The 20,752-nt window shown below is 38.1% G+C and overlaps 1 protein-coding gene across 2 annotated transcripts in view; it reads right to left on the bottom strand.

Annotated features, from left to right (window-relative positions):
• The window catches only part of mst1 (macrophage stimulating 1), a 48,102-nt gene that overhangs the window by 5,623 nt on the left and 21,727 nt on the right, over nucleotides 1-20,752 (bottom strand). Inside the window, exons 7-18 of one of the 2 annotated variants that reach the window (XM_079840868.1) lie at nucleotides 19,782-19,918; nucleotides 19,567-19,687; nucleotides 14,744-14,862; nucleotides 10,915-11,086; nucleotides 9,658-9,788; nucleotides 6,843-6,945; nucleotides 6,505-6,641; nucleotides 4,932-4,964; nucleotides 4,520-4,631; nucleotides 4,348-4,425; nucleotides 4,116-4,262; nucleotides 1,216-1,322 (exon numbers count right to left, since the gene is read on the bottom strand). In XM_079840868.1, the coding sequence (XP_079696994.1) occupies nucleotides 1,216-1,322; nucleotides 4,116-4,262; nucleotides 4,348-4,425; nucleotides 4,520-4,631; nucleotides 4,932-4,964; nucleotides 6,505-6,641; nucleotides 6,843-6,945; nucleotides 9,658-9,788; nucleotides 10,915-11,086; nucleotides 14,744-14,862; nucleotides 19,567-19,687; nucleotides 19,782-19,918 (1,397 nt within the window). The remainder of the gene's footprint in view (nucleotides 1-1,215; nucleotides 1,323-4,115; nucleotides 4,263-4,347; nucleotides 4,426-4,519; nucleotides 4,632-4,931; nucleotides 4,965-6,504; nucleotides 6,642-6,842; nucleotides 6,946-9,657; nucleotides 9,789-10,914; nucleotides 11,087-14,743; nucleotides 14,863-19,566; nucleotides 19,688-19,781; nucleotides 19,919-20,752) is intronic. The other variant, XM_079840869.1, reaches the window with a different exon arrangement.

The following is a 20,752-nucleotide window of genomic DNA, read 5'->3' as shown; positions in this document are numbered from 1 at the left end:
AAAACACACAAAACACATCTAAAACGGGAAAGAGCTTTGAGATTTACTGTGCAAAGTGCAATTTGACAAGAACCCTGAGGTATATTTTTACAGACTGCCGAAAGCTACAGAAAAGAGGATGGATCGCTGCAACTCACAGAAACAACTGAACTCCAGGCAGCGACACGTGGATTTGGAGTTATCATTTTGTCTCAGTATGTTGGATTTTGGGGTAAAATCATATTCTATAAATTGTATTGTTATATATTGTACTGACAACTCGTCAATTCAATATTTACCATCTAATATTCTGCCTAATTTGATGTTTTTAAATAAACACTGACAAAAACTATACAAGTTTCAGGGCTGGACGGTATGACGATATATATATATATATATATATAACATTGATATAAGTAACCACTCAGATTTAGACCTTTATATAAAGCATTCACAGGCAAATTTGCTTTATGTATTTCCCCGACATTGAAATCAGGCTTTTATAAATGTCAGGAAACACGATTCCTGGCTGTGTCAATATCCATGCATCACTGGATCTTTGGTAAGTTTGTAAGGAACACTTACTGTATATCGAGTCCAGCCTTAAATTTAAACTGAAAATGGTTTGTTTTACTCACGTTTTCGCAGTTTCCCCTATTAACTAATAAGCAGCTCTTTTGCCACTCAGTCTGGCTGAGGAGGCGTGCTCCGGCGGGAAAGTGACGTCAATGCATACCCTCTATTACTAGTCATCCTATATTTTATATCAGCTATGGATTCCGTTAATTTTGTGAATTGGCAAGTTTCGTAGGGGTGCAAAGAAATGTAGAGCTGAGTATCATCAGCGTAACGCCATGCTTCCTAATGATATCTCCCAGTGAAAAGCAATGGTCCTAGTACTGAGCCTTGTGGTACTCCATACTGAACTTGTGATCGATATGAAACCTCTTCATTTACTGCTATAAACTGATGACGGTCAGATAAGTATGATTTGAAGTATGACATGTCAATGCAATTCCAGTCTATTTGAGTCTATTTAAAAGAATGTTTTGGTCGATAGTATCAAATGCAGCGCTAAGATCAAGTAACACTAATAGAGAGATACAACAATTATGATGCAATTATGTTAAACATATTCATATTTTTGTGGAAACCATGATCATTTTCTTTTAGGATTATTTGATGAATAAAAAGTTCAGAAGAACAGCATTTATGCAGAATAAAAGTATAACGCACCTTTTGTTTCTCCCCAACCAGCGATTTCACAGTTGGTTCCCTCTGGCACGATGTAGCGCTCCGGAGGAAGACAAATCTGAGACACACGGTCATTAAACTGGGCAGGACTGCAGGAGAAGAGCGACATATGTGTCTGTTAGAGGGCAAGATACTTTAAAGAATACCACGGTATACACGTCCAAAAGCCGAGGTGGAACCAAAGCATGTGTTCAGGGTTTCTGCAGGTTTTATGAACGCAAATTTAAGACCTTTTTAACCCACTGGTGCTCTTCGGTCATTTCTGACCGGAAAATTTTCTGTTTTGAAATTATAAAAATCACAGCTTTATCGGAATGATATGAAACCTGGTGACTTTGTTGGCATTAGGTATGTTAACACGGAAAAAAATTGAGGTCATGATTCGAGCGTGCTAAAGTCGTAAGAAAAGTTTACCTTTCATTATCTTCGGTCACAAATGACCACCATAGGAAATGAATGGGAAATCGGCAAAAACATAAAATTCACAGAATTTTTGTGTGTACAATCTACAAATCGGCCACAATGCTGAAAAAGTGTGACAAGAGTGTGACATTAACACATCCACTCACACACAAACACTCACACACTGTATACATAATAATTATTATTATTATTATAATAATCATAATGCATAAACTAACACTTAAATTCCCTATTTATAACAAAAAAACTATCTAAAACTTCATAATGAATAGTCTTTGAGACTTTTTTATATATATTCAAATCCATCTAAAAAAAAAAAAATCTTTAAATGTGTTCAAAAGAGAACTAGTGAATTAACAAGCCTCTCCATAGAGGCCTCTAGTGGTTACACCCATGGTTGCATGAATTCTTAAATAATTCCAAAAGAGGGGCTAATCTTCCTTCAAAAAAAATGTATGTGGAAGGCCTATAGACTTAAAAAAAAAAAAGTAAAAAAAAAGTATTATTTTAAATGGCAAAAATAGACCATAATTATTGCATAAATATTAATAAGTACCATCAAATCATCTCAAAATTCATAAGAAAATTGACAAAATATTATTAAAGAAAAATAAATTACATTGGTTTTACTGGGGTGGAGGAAGTTTAATTTTTAGGTCTCCTAGGTTACTTATGACCCGGAAGATAACCAAAGGAACCCCCAAATGAAGAGCACCAGAGGGTTAAGACCAATTAAAGAAAATTGAAGGGAACACAACACGTCAATATATCCTCTAAATGTAAATGTATAAGCACAAAATGAGAAGTGCAACACTTCAAAGTTTGAAAATACAATTTCCAACAGATCTCCATTTAATTCATTTTACAAAAATAGAGATAGGAATTTTAGTGAAATCTTGTGAAAGTGTTTTTATGATTAAAAGAAGAACAAATATTTGCCAGTGTGTTCATAAAAATCAACTTAATTCAAATTCAAGTAATTTTTATACCCAATGACAGACATTTGTTCTTGTTTTAAGCATGAACTCACTTAATTCGGTTCAATTTCTCAGAAAACAAGACTTAATTTCTTCATTTTGCATGTCAAGTAAATGTATCTTGATTTAAGCATGTTTAGAATTTGTACTGGAAAACAATTTTTTTGCAGTGCATTCATTTTGCAATTAAATTTAGGGCCTTATGAAATCTGTTTTATTTATTTAACTTTTTTCTGGACTCTGCTTTAATGGTTAAATAACATTTGACTGACTTTGGTTCATCTTCGGAACATTTTTTACAAAATTTGAGAGATTTCTGAACTCCTACATTATCTTCACTGCATATTTAAATACCTTTAAAAAATAAAGTTATGAAACCTCTCTTTGCCCTCAGTCAAAACGATTTGGCAGACAACAAATTATAGATTCATGAGAGCAAAGATCGGCCGTTAGATCCACACAAGATGAACCACTACAGGACATCAGAGCAGCGGCAGACGGCAGAAGGACTGCTGAGGAAAGGCTGCTCTCGCTGGGGTTAATGAGCGCTGAGCGTCCGCTGATCGCCTGGATCTCACAACTCCAAAAACACAAGATTATTTTTTTTAAATAGGCTCTCTCTTTATAAATAAACCACAGATTTGAGCTTTAAACAACTACATTCTCGCCTGAAAAAGTCTTAAAAGCTCATTTTGTGACACAATAGTAGTATTTTTAAATTATGCAGGGTTTCTCATCACGTCACTTTACCACGTGGCAGCAGCGAGCAGGCTCCTGATTGGTTAACGCGCCGCGAATAGACACCAAAGTGAAAATTTTTCAACTCGGCTTTAGACGTGAATTCGCTTCAAAAGCGTGAATCAACAAAAGGCACCACTCGTGTGTAACGCGCGTATCGCGCAAGACGCTCAATTCACGTCCAGTTCGTGCGGATGACGCGGATTGAGGCGGAATCGCGACCATCACGCCGCGCGAAACGCGTCTATCTCACCGCAGGACCTCCAGACCTTCCATTGGCTTAACATTGAAATCACTCGCTCCTGACGCTCTATTCGCGTTTGGTGTGAACGCAGCATAAGCACTACCACTTTGATGCTCAAAAAGAGATCATAAAAAGAATCCATATGAATTGAGTGGTTTAGTCCAATGGCTTTATATGATGAATGAAAGTCTTATGGGTTTGGAACGACATTAGGGCGAGTAAATGATGACAGATTTTTAATTTTTGGGTGAACTGTGTGTGTGAGTGACTGAATTCATCCAAAATTTGACATATTCCTTGACATTCTGCATTATCCATTAAATTCCTGCAATTCTGTCCATGTTATCTGCATCACAGAAATCATAGGGCACTAACTGAATGCCATGAAATTGAATGTACGACTTTCTGCTCCAATTTAAGGCCTTAAATTGTGGTAGGTCAAATGAAGACGTTTTTAAGACCCGCGGAAACCTTGTGTGTTTGTGTGTGGTATGAAGTACGTTTCCAGCTGAAGCATGACCAGGTGGGATTCAGAAGGACCGCAGACGATCTTGGTGAGAGAAAGGGTTTGTCTGTCTGGTTCGCCTTCCTTTGGATCACGGAACAAGGTGCCCATCATGGCACTATATCCCGTGAGGTCGACGTAACTGCACACAATCACAAACAAGCACAGGAACATTTATTAAAACGCCCTTACTGTCCAACTATGAAGCACGGCAGACTGTGAGTTACCAGGAAGAGAAGCATTGTTTGGTGCTGATGACCCATTCAGAATTGACCAGGGAACCTCCACAGAAGTGATTGCCTTTCCTGGGAAGATAAAGAGATTGCTTCAGGCATTTTCCCTCCATAAAGTGACATATTTTGGGCAAGTTTATAAGGGCAAAAAAACAGTCCGACTAACCGGTCTCTAAGGCTGACGGTCCAGGGAGAGTTTCCAGGTGTGCCGCCCACTATTCTTAACATGGACTTAACTCGGTCATCCCGCTTTCCACACTCGTTAAACACAACCTCCGCTTTTTACACACAGTGGACGGTATTTCAATTAGAAGCACAATCGCACACATCAGAGTCTGTACTACACTCTAAAAAATGCTGGGTTAAAAACAACCCAAGTTGGGTTGAAAATGGACTAATGGACAGCAATTGGGTTGTTTTAACCCAGTGAATTGGTCGTTTTAACCCAGCGTTTGGGTAAAATGTTTGCTTGGGATAAAACAACCCAATTGCTGGGTTAGACCATTTTCAACCTAACTTGGGTTATTTTTAACCCAGCATTTTTAGAGTGTACTCAATGCATAATGATTTTGACTTACTTGTTGGCCCAATGATTGGCACTTTCTCTCCAGCTGCAATAGAAAGAAGCACACAGAAAATAATCAAAATAAATTATTATAAATCATCTTATTCATTGTTATTAACTATTTATTATTACTACACTCTAAAAAAATGCTGTTTTAACCCAATTTTGGGTCAAATATGGACAAACCCAACCGTTGGGTTAAAAATTTAATTTAAAAATGTAACCCAACTGGGCTGAGTTTGTCCATATGTGACCCAAATTTGGGTTGAAACAACCCAAAGTGTATTATTAATGTTATAAATTATCATTTTATTATAAATAATTATAAAAAAGAATGATATTTAATATTAAAACTAATAATTATTAATAATTGTGCTCGCAGAATTCCTCAAAATTAGCTAATTTGGTACTTTCACCTATTCAACTACTAACACATTTCACCTTATATTCGGCCAGATTTACTAACAGCTTGCGCCAGTGCAAACAACTTTTGGTGCTAAATTGTTTTTAAAAAGTAAAAGAATTAGCGCTGAAAATGAAATGCGTGGACGGTTATTTTTGGGGCTGATCTAATTGCATATGCATTTGTAGGAGTTTCCCTTTCAGACGCAGAATTTATGGAATGAGAGTATTTAAATGAAACCATACTAAGGTTTGCGCTTGTCAATTTACTGGTGTTTGCGCCATTATTTACTGCCTAAAAAAAGCACCTCTTAAACCAGACGCTAACTGTATCCTAACGCTATCCTAACTGACGCTAACAAATCCTTCCCTTGTGGGTCAAAATGACCCGAAGCCCTAAATTTATACTCTTTTTTTTGTCCAGAAAGCTTATTTCATTCTTTTTTTTTTCAATATTTTGTTCAAATTTTTAACTTTATTTACCTTTAAATGACTAGATTTGATCAATAAATAATAATCGATTTAATAGTTCTGCATTGTAAATGTGTTCAGATCTAACCACTTCATATCTGTGTGCAGTCTGCATTGTGACTGAATGATTTTTATGTGATTTTTAAAAAAAATAAACAATCATTGCACCCCATATATGACCGCTCATTCATTTTAATGGGAATTCCTGTGTGTGTGTGTACGTGTGTGTGCGTATGCATGTGAGTGTGTTCTGCATTGGGGATGTTCTATAGTCTCATGCCTTCATTTGTGTGTGTGTTTGTTCTGGTTTGTGCCAGATTTTTTATTTTTTTTTGTTACTTTCATTTCAACCACATAAACTCCTCGAATTCATTAATTTTTTGTGTAATCCCAGTTCAAGTGCGACAAAATTCCTTAGGTCTTGGGCCACTCCAATGAACACTCGATTAAAAAAAATAAAAATAATAATTAATTCCGGGTCAGAATTGTGTGTCGTAGATCACATGCAAAACTTTCCATCTCATCTCCACTTTATTGGAATTGCACAATCACGCTAATTTACCCTGTTTTGTAACTCTGGCCCTTAATCCTCTGCTCATTTTCACACAGATAATGTGAAAACGTGCACAGATTCCCTGTGTGCCTGGTTGATAGAAGCTAAAAGAGCAGACATGAGTGAGCTAGATTGAAAAGGGCATCTATGGTAACTTCACCACACTGCTTGATGGCACAGTAGTCAAATTCAGTCTTGGGGTCTGAGGTGTAGCACCAGGGCCCATGATGGTCTCCGTCGGGGTTCCTGCAGTAGTTGTCAGTCAGATTGGCCTCTGGGTGTGTTTTTGGGTTTATCCTGCAAATATAAGTCCATAAAATCATAGAGCAATGGCTTCAAATGAGACCAACAAGAATGGGATTTTACAATAAAGCTTAATTCTGCAGGTGCATTTACATTTGCCTATGCTGATTTGAATAAGGATAATACATGCTTAATGAGGACAACGGTCTGTTTAGCTCGGCATGTGATCTTATGCTGAACATTTGTTAGTCTTACTTGGTTTTGTGAGGTGTGTTGACGCTCCATTTCTGGCAGAGAATGCCTTTACGTGTCTTGCGGACAACACCCCGATAGTTTTTGCCGATTTCGTTATAGCAATCTAGTTTAGGAAGGAAAAGAATCAGGTTAAAAGTTTGAGGTCAGTATGTTTAACTGTCACCCCCCTTTTTGAGAATAGTCATGAAAATGTCTTGTTTTAAAGTAGACACTCAACAGATTATTGCTGAAGTGAAAGCATTTCAAAATATGAAAGTATGAAAAAGTTTAAATTTACTGTATATGAAAAATATTTTAATTTTATGTAAAATATATATTTTACAAAAAATGTTTGACTATGAAATCAAAGCCATATGTCTAACCAAGTTGTGTTCCAAATTTGAAGTTGATATCACAAAAAGTTTAGTTTTTTTTTGGCGCTATACCAAAAATAGCCACTGGGTGTCATCCACATTCCATTGATTGTTTTGTTGATGCAGTTTCCTGTAATTTTCTGTCCAAATAACACTTCCATCACATAAAATGGAACCTTGAGACTCAGACCTTTCCGACGATATGTGTTTTGTCAAGATTAGAAAAGATTTTGATTATAAAGTAGTTAAAATACATTTTGTAACATGAAACATGACGCCGCCCACTAGGGGGAGGAGCCCGCTAGAAGAATTATAGAGCACTGTTTCCATGGTAACGCAACGTCTGATTTCAAAACGGTTTTCACAGGATGAATTTTGAGTTCGTAAGCTTTCAAGTGATACCTAATTTATGATAATTACTCAAATATATGATACGAAAAAAAGGCGATCAATAAAAGAGCGTCAGGCGTCCCGTCAGCGGTTAAGGGGTTAAAAAAAGAAGACTCTCCTGCTCACCAATGCTACATATGATCAAAAATACAGTAAAAACAGTAATATTGTAAAAATATTATAACACTTCAAAATAACTTTGAATATATTTTAATATGTCATTTATTCCTGTGATTTTTTCAGCATCATTATTCCAGTCTTCAGTGTCACATGATCTTTCAGATCAATTTTCACAATTATCAATGCTGCTTCATATTTTTGTAGAAAAGCATGATTTTTTTCTCTCTCCAGGAAATAGAAAGTTCAAAAGAATAGCATTTATTTGAAATATAAATATTTTGTAACATTATAAGTGTCTTTACTGTCACTTTTGATCAATTTAAGTGCCCTTGCTGAATAAAAGAATGAATTCAATCCTTCGGGTCAGTTTGACCTGAAATTAATTTTTGAAAAAAAGTGTTCATCGGAGTGGTCAAGACCTTAGGATTTTTGTCACACTTGAACCACGAATACACACCAAAAAAAAAAGGAGAAAAAATTGGATTCTTGTTTATGTGGTTTAAATAAAAAATAAGTAACAAATCAGTCCCTCGCAAGTCAATTCGATCCCCTTAGGAATGAAGGGAATGCGAGGAATGCTTCAGTACACATAGAAAACCCTAAAAAATTGCTCAAAATGAAAACTATACTACCAAAAAAAATATTCTATAATATCTACATTTGTATCTGAATGCATACTAAAGATTACTGACTATAGAACCAGGTGAAACAGGTCATTCGCTCCATATAGAGTTCAATTTAGCAAATTGAGGGAATTAAATAGTAAATTGTGCGCATGATTTACTGTTTTTTTCTGGCACGTCATGTGCGGGGCTTCGTAATAAGGCCATCTGGTGGCAAGAGTCATGAAATATCATGTTATATTATTATTTTTCCACAAGAGGTTGGCAGAGATGTTCCAATGTGAGATATTCTGAGCTGAGTTAAAGGGATAGTTTTATAATGGCAGTGAATTGTTGCTTTGTTTTTGAAGTCTAAAAAAGTGCATCTATCCATCATATAACTGCACCACACGGCTCCGGGGGTTAATAAAGGCCTTTTTTAATTAAGTCCAAACTTTTGAATGTAAATGGTGTATTTACATAGCCTGGATGCCAGCCGAATTTAGCCCCGCCCACAAAATGTTTTGCTCGGGCAATTCGGTCTGGACTCGCTCCATAGAGGAGTAATTATGCCCGAACAGAAACTGTTCGGACCAATGAAATTGTCAGGGCGGGCTTTAGACGATGATGGACAGATGATCAACAGTAACGTCATCATCCACGTCATCGAAGGCTCTTGGGTTGAATTTGCTCTTATCCTAAACAGAGAACTTGTTCGTATATGCATTCACCTTCACTATTTCTCTCAGAAACGATGATTGTGTTGGTAAGTACTCTGTGTATCCTTAAATTATTTTATTACTGCCAAAGATCGTTTACACTCATATTTTTCTTGTAACCTTACTTAATCATGCGTGCGTGCAGACAGGGTTTCCAAGTGTTTTTGCAATGTCGCGCACAATTGCTACTCAAAACGTTTGGTTGGCAAAATATGTTATTTTGGCAAGGTTGCCTGCTAAAATTCGCATTCCTGGGTTTATATAATCACATAATTGGGGTCGCTTCAACCCGCGGACATGGAGAAAAACACGGACTTGGTAACAGTGCAGTTGAGTTCTGTTGACATTTGACAACTAATGTTACGCGTCGCTCCGTTGCTCTGATTGGTTGTGGGTCTATCCAATTGAGGTCTTTCCTGGCTCGGTTGAAACACGCCCCATAATCAAAGCTCAATGGAGCGGTACCAGACTCATATTCTGACTAGAATTGAGTATGGCCACGCCAGGCTAGTATTTACAGTCATTATGCAGATAAGACATTTGCTGCAGTTTCCCCTTCCCACAAACACAAAGCACAGTCGAAATGTCTCTGCAGTTGATGTTTTTAATCACTAGAGGGCGACAGCTGTACCCTCAGCCTCGATGTCATCCGCGCAGCGTTTGATCTGCAGGCAGAGAGCCGTCCTCATGCTCGCGACGGACGTGAAGCACCAGGGCGCCTCCGAACCGTCTGGGTTACGGCAGTAGTTCTCCTCCAGACCCCTAGGGGTGAAAAGCCACACTCTAAAAAGTGCTGGGTTAAAAATAACCCAAGTTGGGTTGAAAATGGACTAATCCAGCAATTGGGTTGTTTTAACCCAGCGGCTGGGTTAAATGTTGCTTAAAACAATCCAATCTCTGGGTATGAATAACCCAATTGCTGGGTTAGTCCATTTTCAACCGAACTTGGGTTATATTTAACCCAGCATTTTTTAGAGTGTACATATCAATATTCCTATGAAATATCAGATATTATTATGAAAATGTTGCCAATTATTACTCCCATTATTACACTTATTTTTACTTATTCACTTATTACTTTTTTCATTACATGTTGCACTAAGAACACATTAATATGCAAATGAGATGTATTGTGTTGCGTAGGGAAAATCCAAGTATGGTCATCTTACCCACACATTGCATAAAGTAAAATGGTATATCAATGCATTTCATTATATCTTTCATAACATAGTTCACAACGTTTGTTTAAAAAAAATCCTGAAACCTAAAAATTGACTGGTGAATTAAAAATAAATCCCATTCACTCTAAAAAATGCTGGGTTGTTTCAAACCAAATTTGGGTAAAATATGGACAAACCCAACCGGTTGGGTTAAAAATGTAATTCAAAAATTTAACCCAACGGTTGGGTTTGTCCATATTTTACCCAAATTTGGGATGAAACAAGCTAGCATTTTTTAGAGTGTTGTTTTTGCCTATACTTGCAATTTCATGTCATTTTATTGCCTTTATTTATCTCCTAACATAAGAATAAAATATCATTTTTCAAAAATGTTTTTTTTCCCCCATCTGTTTCTTATGCTCTAAACAATGTAATGATATAAAAAAAATACTAAATTCTGTATTTTTTTTCTGGGTCCCAGGAGGATATAGTTGCATTTTGGGACGATACAACACTCTAAAAAATGCTGGGTTAAAAACAACCCAAGTTGGGTTGAAACTGGACTAACCCAGCGGTTGGGTTAAATGTTAGCTTAAAACAACCCAATTGCTGGGTTAGTCCATTTTCAACCCAACTTGGGTTGTTTTTAACCCAGCATTTTTTAGAGTGCACAGTCAACCATCCGTTCTACAGATGTTCAACACATATTCAAGCCCCTCTCGACTCACTTGCACTCGTAGGTTTTGGGGAAAAATGGGTGTTCGTGGGGTTTCTGGGCGTCCCATCGCTGACATGGGATTCCAGAGGTTGTTTCGTTGACTTTGCCCCTGTAGTCCTCTCCACGACCCCGGAAACAATTGGTGGTGTAGCTGGAGCGGAAACGGCGCTTGGGAGAGCTGGCTACAGGATGGGAAGGAGAGTTTCTGCTTGTTAAAACCACTTTGGTTAGTAGTATAGGAGTATGTTAGTACACTGGACACCATACTTTGTATTTTAAAATTTTCCTTGAGCTTTTGACATATAAGAGGTCATCATACTATAAGAATATCCTGTGAGTTTCAGAACTGAAAACTTCCTTGCTAGTCCAAAAACAGCTTTTATTGAAACCAAGCCCAGAGAACGACTCGTTTTGGAATGTGCCTATTTATGACATCATAGATCGGTGAAAGACTGCCTCTTCAGAAGAAGATCAACGCCCAGTTCATCATCGCAACGCTGGCCCCGCCCACTGGTGTGTTAGTGAGATGACGAGGAGAGAAGAGCGATGCAGGATCACTGGACTAAAAATAACACCACCTTCCAAAGAATCCACGATCTGAATATAATGTTATGAATCTAAAACTAAGGCTATAATCATATGCAAAGATGTCAGCCAATCACAGCAGTGGGCGTTTACACTGAAGTTTCACAGCGGCCAATCACAGCAGTGGGCGTTAACACTGAAGTCTCATAGCGGCCAATCACAGCAGTGGGTGTTTACACTGAAGTCTCACAGCGGCCAATCACAGCAGTGGGCGTTTACACTGAAGTCTCACAGTGGCCAATCACAGCAGTGGGCGTTTACACTGAAGTCTCACAGCGGCCAATCACAGCAGTGGGCGTTTACACTGATGTCTCACAGCGGCCAATCACAGCAGTGGGCGTTAACACTGAAGTCTCACAGCGGCCAATCACAGCAGTGGGCGTTTACACTGATGTCTCACAGCGGCCAATCACAGCAGTGGGCGTTTACACTGAAGTCTCACAGCGGCCAATCACAGCAGTGGGCGTTTACACTGAAGTCTCACAGCGGCCAATCACAGCAGTGGGCGTTTACACTGAAGTCTCACAGTGGCCAATCACAGCAGTGGGCGTTTACACTGAAGTCTCACAGCGGCCAATCACAGCAGTGGGCGTTTACACTGATGTCTCACAGCGGCCAATCACAGCAGTGGGCGTTAACACTGAAGTCTCACAGCGGCCAATCACAGCAGTGGGCGTTTACACTGATGTCTCACAGCGGCCAATCACAGCAGTGGGCGTTTACACTGAAGTCTCACAGCGGCCAATCACAGCAGTGGGCGTTTACACTGATGTCTCACAGCGGCCAATCACAGCAGTGGGCGTTAACACTGAAGTCTCATAGCGGCCAATCACAGCAGTGGGCGTTAACACTGAAGTCTCATAGCGGCCAATCACAGCTGTGGGCGTTTACACTGAATTCAGACACGCCCCTTCAAACAGAGCGTTCAAATCAGAGGCTAAAATCAGGGCAGGATGCCTTTTTTTCTAAATTATGTCAATATTTGATGTAAAAATCATACTAACATTATAAGTGCACCACAAGAAACATTATCAAACAATAAATGCACAACAATGCAGTTCATGACCAGTGTGTGCCGAGACCAAGACAAGACCAAAACCTTCAAAAAATGGTCCTAAAACCGGTCTTGAGTACTACAACACTGACTGTATGTGTCTCTATAAACTTTCAGAAATGCTATGGACGCATTGCAGACCTTGTGTGTTTTATTTCTTCTACCCTTACTGTATATCCTGCATGTGAAGAGCTTTTGTTTACACTCTTTATCTTAAATCGAGTGATAAAACCGAAGAGGTCAAGGTTTGGCTGTTTAGCATAAACCCCTGACCGCCTGAATCTGGTCTAAATATACCATACTCTTATATAAAGGTTCAGTCCAGAACACTAGGGTCCTCAAATCAATTGTAAAGAACACCCAAAATATTATATATAAGGGAAAATGTTTTCATTGATTGCTTTCATGTTTAATGGATTATTAAATTTTCTAGTGATAAACTATGTTTAAAAGCATAAAATGTAATGAGTAAAGTTTTTAAACAAACTTTGGAGTTGGCTTGAAAAAGCCTGGTCTGAAAACCATGACAAGCTTAATTAATTGAATAGTTACATTAGCATGTTTGATAACATGTTTTTTCATGTAGATAGCATGATTTAACTTGAATTAGCAGGAATGCTAACATGTTTTAACACGTTGCTAACATGTTTTAACACATTGCTAACAGGATTTAGCATGTGGCTAGCATGTTTTAACATTTTGTTAATATGAATTAGTATGCTGCTAACATGTTTTAACATGTTGTTAACATTAATTAGCATGTTAACTTTAATTAGCATTTTGCTAGCCTCGTTTAACATTTTGTTAATATGAATTAGCATGTTGATAACATATTTTAGCATGTTAACTTTAATAAGCATGTTGCTAGCATTGTTTAACATGTTGTCAACATGTTTAACACACTGCTAGCATGATTACCATGTGGCTAGCATGTTTTAACTTAATATGAATTAGAATGTTGCTAACATGTTTTAGCATTCTGTTAACATGAACAAGCATGTTGCTGCAATGTTTAAAAACATTGTTAACATGATTTAACGTGAATTAACATTTTGCTAGCATGTTTTAGCATTTTGTTAACAGCATGTTTAACTTATGTTTTAACATGCTGTTAGCATTAATTAACATGCTGTGAATAGGTTTAGCTTATGTTTTAACATGTTTGCATGATTTGACATGTTGCTAACATGATTTTGCAGGTTATTAGCATTAGCATGATGCTACCATTATTTAACAAGTTTGTTAGCATGTCCTTAGCTATCTGCTAGGCTTTGTTAGTGATATATACATAGTCGATGAAGCTTAAATACTCTATTAGAGTTAGTGTATTAGAGCGTATGGGACTTTTATGATTTTTAATCTTAATTTTTAGGAAAAGCTTAAGTCAGATAAGTTTGAAAGGATAAATCAACCCGAGTCAGAACTGTCTGAAGGTTTGAGCCGAGATTGGAGGTTGTAGCTAACATGTTTTAGCATTTTAACTGTAATTAACATGTTGCTAGCATGGACATATTATCAACATGTTTAACACTCTGCTAGCATGATTACCATGTGGCTAGCATGTTTTAACATTTTGTCAATATGAATTAGCATGTTGATAACATGTTTTAGCATGTAAACTTTAATTAGCATGTTTGCTAACCTGGTTTAACTTGTTGTCAACATGTTTAACATACTGCTAGCATGATTGCTATGTGGCTAGCATGTTTTAACATGTTTTAATATGAATTAGAATGTTGCTAACATGTTTTAGCATTCTGTTAACATGAACAAGCATGTTGCTGCAATGTTTAAACACATTGTTAACATGATTTAACGTGAATTAGCATGTTGATAGCATGTTTTAGCAACCCGAGTCAGAACCGTCTGAAGGTCTGAGCTGAGTTTGGAGGTTGTAGCTTTAAAGCTCTAGTAGGAGATACAGATACTGTCTACATTTTGGCTCAGAAGAAGAATTTTATATAGTAGATCTTTTTCAAGCCAACTTAATTAAAATTAAAAATGAATTAAAACAAAATCCATAAAGTGATCCCATGATAGGAACCCATTTAAGGTTCTATATAGAACATTTTCTTCAAAGATTGTGACAAATTGTTATGATGCCATGTCAGTAGCAAATCTATATGAAATATTTAGGATTAATACATGACAACAATACCCTGAAATTAAATGTGTATCCTGAAGGAGCAGAAACACTTACAGCACTTGCTTATATCACAGCTCTCTCTCTCCACCGCGGGGTCAGTGGTGTAGCACCAGGGCACCGGAGACGCATCCGGGTTACGGCAATAGTTATCATCCAGACTTTTATCAGGATATCTAGTAAACAAACATCAGATATAAAGACATTATATGTCTAATGCATATTATATTATTATACACTCACCTAAAGGATTATTAGGAACACATACTAATACTGTGTTTGACCCCCTTTCGCCTTCAGAACTGCCTTAATTCTACGTGGCATTGATTCAACAAGCTGCTGAAAGCATTCTTTAGAAATGTTGGCCCATATTGATAGGAGAGCATCTTGCAGTTGATGGAGATTTGTGGGATGCACATCCAGGGCACGAAGCTTCAGTTCCACCACATCCCAAAGATGCTCTATTGGGTTGAGATCTGGAGACTGTGGGGGCCATTTTAGTCCAGTGAACTCATTGTCATGTTCAAGAAACCAATTTGAAATGATTGGAGCTTTGTGACGGTGCATTATCCTGCTGGAAGTAGCCATCAGAGGATGGGGACATGGTGCTCATAAAGGGATGGACATGGTCAGAAACAATGCTCAGGTAGGCCGTGGCATTTAAACCATGCCCAATTGGCACTAAGGGGCCTAAAGTGTGCCAAGAAAACATCCCCCACACCATTACACCACCACCACCAGCCTGCACAGTGGTAACAAGGCATGATGGATCCATGTTCTCATTCTGTTTACGCCAAATTCTGACTCTACCATCTGAATGTCTCAACAGAAATCGAGACTCATCAGACCGGGCAACATTTTTCCAGTCTTCAACTGTCCAATTTTGGTGAGCTGGTGCAAATTGTCGCCTCTTTTTCCTATTTGTAGTGGAGATGAGTGGTACCCGGTGGGGTCTTCTGCTGTTGTAGCCCATCCGCCTCAAGGTTGTGTGTGTTGTGGCTTCACAAATGCTTTGCTGCAGACCTCGGTTGTAACGAGTGGTTATTTCAGTCAAAGTTGCTCTTCTATCAGCTTGAATCAGTCGGCCCATTCTCCTCTGACCTCTAGCATCAACAAGGCATTTTCTCCCACAGGACTGCCGCATACTGGATGTTTTTCCCTTTTCACACCATTCTTTGTAAACCCTAGAAATGGTTGTGCGTGAAAATCCCAGTAACTGAGCAGATTGTGAAATACTCAGACCCGTCTGGCACCAACAACCATGCCACGCTCAGAATGTCTTAAATCCCCTTTCTTTCCCATTCTGACATTCAGTGTGGAGTTCAGGAGATTGTCTTGACCAGGACCACACCCCTAAATGCATTGAAGCAACTGCCATGTGATTGGTTGATTAGATAATTGCATTAATGAGAAATTGAACAGGTGTCCCTAATAATCCTTTAGGTGAGTGTATTAGCATCCCACCAGTTGTTTAAAGGTGCAGTGTGTAATATCAATGAGGATCTATTGACAGAATATATTTAACACACATTACTATGTTTTCAGTGGAGTATAAAGACCTTACATAATGAACCGTTATGCTTATATTACCTTAGAATGAGGCGTTTCTATCTACACACACTGCGGGTCCCTTACAGTGAAGCCGCCATTTTGTGCCGCCATGTTTCTACTAGGGTGGCCCTTTCCATAACACCAAAAAGGAGGACACTTTGAGGCAAGAATAATAGGACTCTGGTGTACTCGCAACTACAATACAATCTTGTCCATCATATCGATGGTATCATGATACAGTGATTCTGCAATAGCCTACGCTATTCATTGCCAGACAAATTTGCTCTACGATATATCTTGATGTAGACCTATGTGTAACAAAAGAGGCAAAAAAGTGTTTGTTCACAGTATTTGTATTTATTCAAGACATTGTGATGTCCGTTTCAAAAACTGACCACTGAGAGGAACCGAATAACAGAAATACATAAATAACCAAATAATGAATACGAAAAATAAATACACATTTCAGTTCTTAAAGGATTAGTTCACTTTTAAATAAACTTTTGCTGATAATTTACTCACCCCCATGTCATCCAAGATGTCCATGTCTTTCTTTCTTCAGTGAAAAAGAAATGAAGGTTTTTGATGAAAACATTCCAGGGGTTTCCTCCATATAATGGACTTCAATGGGCTCCAAACGGTTCAAGGTCCAAATGACAGTTTCAGTGCAGCTTCAAAGGGCTTTAAACCATACCAGACGATGAATAAGGGTCTTATCTAGCCAAACCATCAGCCATTTAAAAAAAAAAGTTTAAGTTTTTTAAGCACAAATGCTCGTGACGTCATCCAATTGCAGCGCAAGCAAGCACAGTTTCAATTGCTCAGGATTGTGTAAAGGAAATCTATGAAAAGTCACAAATTTCTGTCCGGACGAAAATGTTCTTTGTTCCCAATTTGCATACTATCCGTACTAAATAGTATTCGAAAAAATAATGAGTATGTCCCAAATCGTAGTATGTTGAAAAGAGTATTCCAAAGATTCCCGGATGGTCTATTATTTCCGGTCAGAATCCGGTCAGAAGTGCAGATCGATGCGCACAACGGCTGATATTACCCACAACCCATTGCGAGATGGACGAGGATTCGATTAGAACTACAAACACGGATAAAAAGTGTTAAAAAAAACTACAAACATGACTGACGGTTAAGTAGAGAGGGTTAGATAAAGGGGTTTGAGTGAGCAATTATCAGTATTTATTTAACCTGGCGAAAATATATTTATTCAATATTATCCACATTATATTTCACATGCAGCAGCATTGAGAACTTGTGTAATGATACATTTGGCCATTAACTTTTAAATGTATCCTTATATTTAAACTGCAAACACATGAGGGCATTAAAGACCCACCAATGGCAGATCAACGTGCGACTATATTTCTCTCCGATACGGTAGGAAATTAAATTGAATGTGGAGGATTTGAACTGTAACGATGATTGACAGGGCAGTTTAAACGGTGACGGGATGCACGTAACTAAGCAACAGAGTCCGTTAAAGATGACGAAGAAGTACGTCCCAAAGCTTGCATACTCTTCTGCTACACACTCAAAAGCATGTACTTTTTCTTCACAAAAAGAGTACATACTTTTAGGTTGTAGTATAAGCAGGCGAATTGGGACGCTGCATCAGGCTTTCTAATATTAAAACACCCAGGAAAAGCACACGAAATGGGCATTTTAAAACTGACACAAAGACATTTGAATATGTGTGTATGGTCCTCCTTCTGCACATTTGTAAACACTGACTCTGTACTTCCGCCTACGTCAAGCGTGACCTTTTAAACTTAATTGTGTATTACGTGAGGTCACGAAAGCGCATCACAGAACAGAGCAAGGCGAGCATTTGTGCTTATAAAACTTAAACTTTTTATTTATTTTTTTAATGGTCGATGGTTTAGCTAGATAAGACCCTTATTCATCGTCTGGTATGGTTTTAAGCCCTTTGAAGCTGCACTGAAACTGTCATTTGGACCTTGAACCGTTTGGAGCCCATTGAAGTCCATTATATGGAGAAAAATCCTGGAATATTTTCATCTAAAACCTTCATTTCTTTTCGACTGCAGAAAGAAAGACATGGACATCTTGGATGACATGGGGATGAGTAAATTATCAGCAAAGTTTATTTAAAACTGAACTAATCCTTTAACAAAGAAGTTAGCAGCACAGGCGGCTCTTTGCTAAGAACTGAAATGTGTATTTATTTATTTTTTACATTCATTATTTGTTTATTTAAGTATTTCTGTTATTTCCAGGAGTCCAGAAATGTTATGTTTTCTGGCACTGTGCCAGATTATTTGGCTATTAATGTATTTCTTTTATACAGCTTGACCTCATGATTATGATAGACTTTACAAAGCTCAGCAGTGGAGATTTTGTCGTCCTGAGGTGATTTTGCTTCTCGAATAAATGACCTACGGGTCCTTCGGTACCTGGGGCTCTTCGGTAACTTTTATGTTTTTCCATGCTGGCATGTTGGTCAATAGCGGCTTTCCCTTGATTACTAATGTCCACTTCACAGCGACACTGCTTTTTGATATAAATTCATGCTCTTTTGCCCATTCCGGATTGAAGACATCTGACGTTTCAGCATGTTAATGTTATGATATGACGTAGCCAGCACGCCGTGGAGGCTTGTTTACGCTTTTAACCAATGATATATCAGATATTTATTTGACACCGCTTTCAGCCAATCATTAGTTTGACCAGAGATCTTACGGCATTAGACGCTGTGCTGCTGCGTCCAAATAAAGATTTTAGAGCGGGTTTTTTTAGGCCGATTCAGCGCAACTCCAAAAAGGAGGACAAATGAGTATCCGGCTTGAGGTTGCGCTGGACGCCGGACAGGGGGCTTAAAATCCGGACTGTCCTGCCAAAATCCAGACGTATGGCCAGCCTAAAGGGACAAACTTCTCTACAGAGCGCTAGCTACTCTCTGCTGTCTCAGACGAAGACATCTTTGTCCTGTGTCAGCCACCGTAGCTTCTCTGTGTGCTTTGAAAGGGAGGGGTGAGCGGTGTGTGATTGCAATTCACAACCTCACCACTAGATGCCACTAAAATTCCTTTAAATGCAAGATATTTAAAGTGTGCCTAAAGTATACTAGCAGTAGTTCCACTTTAATATACTTGAATTTAATATACACAATCAAATATACTTGAGTATATCTTTAGTTGGACCTCAGCACTATTTCTGGATGACTAAAGTGCATGAGATGAGTGAGTGAGAGGAGGCGGGAGTGTGTCACTCTCGGCTGACGTTATTGCCTGTGCAACAAAACGGAATCGGAAAGACCTGAGACTAACCGTCATCTCTAGTTGTGTTATATTTACTTCTCTGGCTGGTAGATGTGTTGGTGAGGATACTGCTGGTCCCATCTCTGACACTCTTTACCATTCACCGTGTGATCCACCTGACCTCTGTAGTCTTCTCCATTACAATTGATGCACACCTCTAACGCAGAAACACACAAAAAACAAGTGCTCAAAACAAGACTGTAAAAGAGAGAAAACACTTAAAATGCACCCATCTGAGTATTTAGCCTTACCATTTTTGCACTGGGGGATTTCGCAGCTCTCAAATCTGCGCTCTGGGTCAGTCGTGTAGCACCACGGGCCGATGCGGTCGCCATCTGGATTACGGCAATAGTTCAGCTCCAGGCCGTTAGTAGCAGACGGAGTCCATCTACAAAGTGGCGACATTATTCTAATATCATTATAAGAATCAAAGAGTAATATATATACTGTACTCAGCAAGCATGCTTTAGATTGATCAAAAGTGACATTAAGGACATTACTGCTGTTTGTTTTAACATTCTATTCAAAGTATCTTGAAATAAAACCAAAATATAAAATATTAAGCAACTGTTTTCCACACTGATAATAATCATAAATGTTTCTTGAGCAGCAAATCCTCATATGAGAATGATTTCTGAAGGGTCATGTGACACTGAAGACTGGAGTAATGATGATAAATTCAGCTTTGATCACAGGAATAAATTATATTTTAAAATATATTTAAACAGAAAACTACTAATTGTAATAATATTTCATAATATTACTATTTGTACTGTTTTTTTAATTAAATAAAAGCAGCCTTAGTGAACAAGAGACTCTTTCGGGTTTACTTTCTTAACACACACTCTCTTGATCTTAATGCACATGATTTATCAGTGTATGCTATTGCAATAGTTCATTCTGAGAAAAGCGTGTGCATGATTTGTTTTCAGATGCAACTTGATATTTTGTATGTTATGCAATGACCTTGAAGTGTCCAAACACCTTTTGAGACCAGTTGTAAGTATTTACTACTGTAAGAATTGCTGTCTCACAAATATATGATTAAAAAACAAAAACTTTGCATAAAGCTGCATTTTTGTAAACTTATCTTACATGAGGCCCTATTTTAACGATCTGAGCACATGGTCTGAAGCTCCGAATCCACTTTTGCTAGTTTAACAACGGGAAAATCAGTCTGCACGCCAGACACATGGTCCAAAAGGGTTGTCCCTTGTCTCTT

This window comes from Gobio gobio (assembly GCF_949357685.1).
Source record: "Gobio gobio genome assembly, chromosome: 17".
Lineage (NCBI taxonomy): Eukaryota > Metazoa > Chordata > Actinopteri > Cypriniformes > Gobionidae > Gobio > Gobio gobio.
This window is presented reverse-complemented; position numbering and strand designations above follow the sequence as displayed.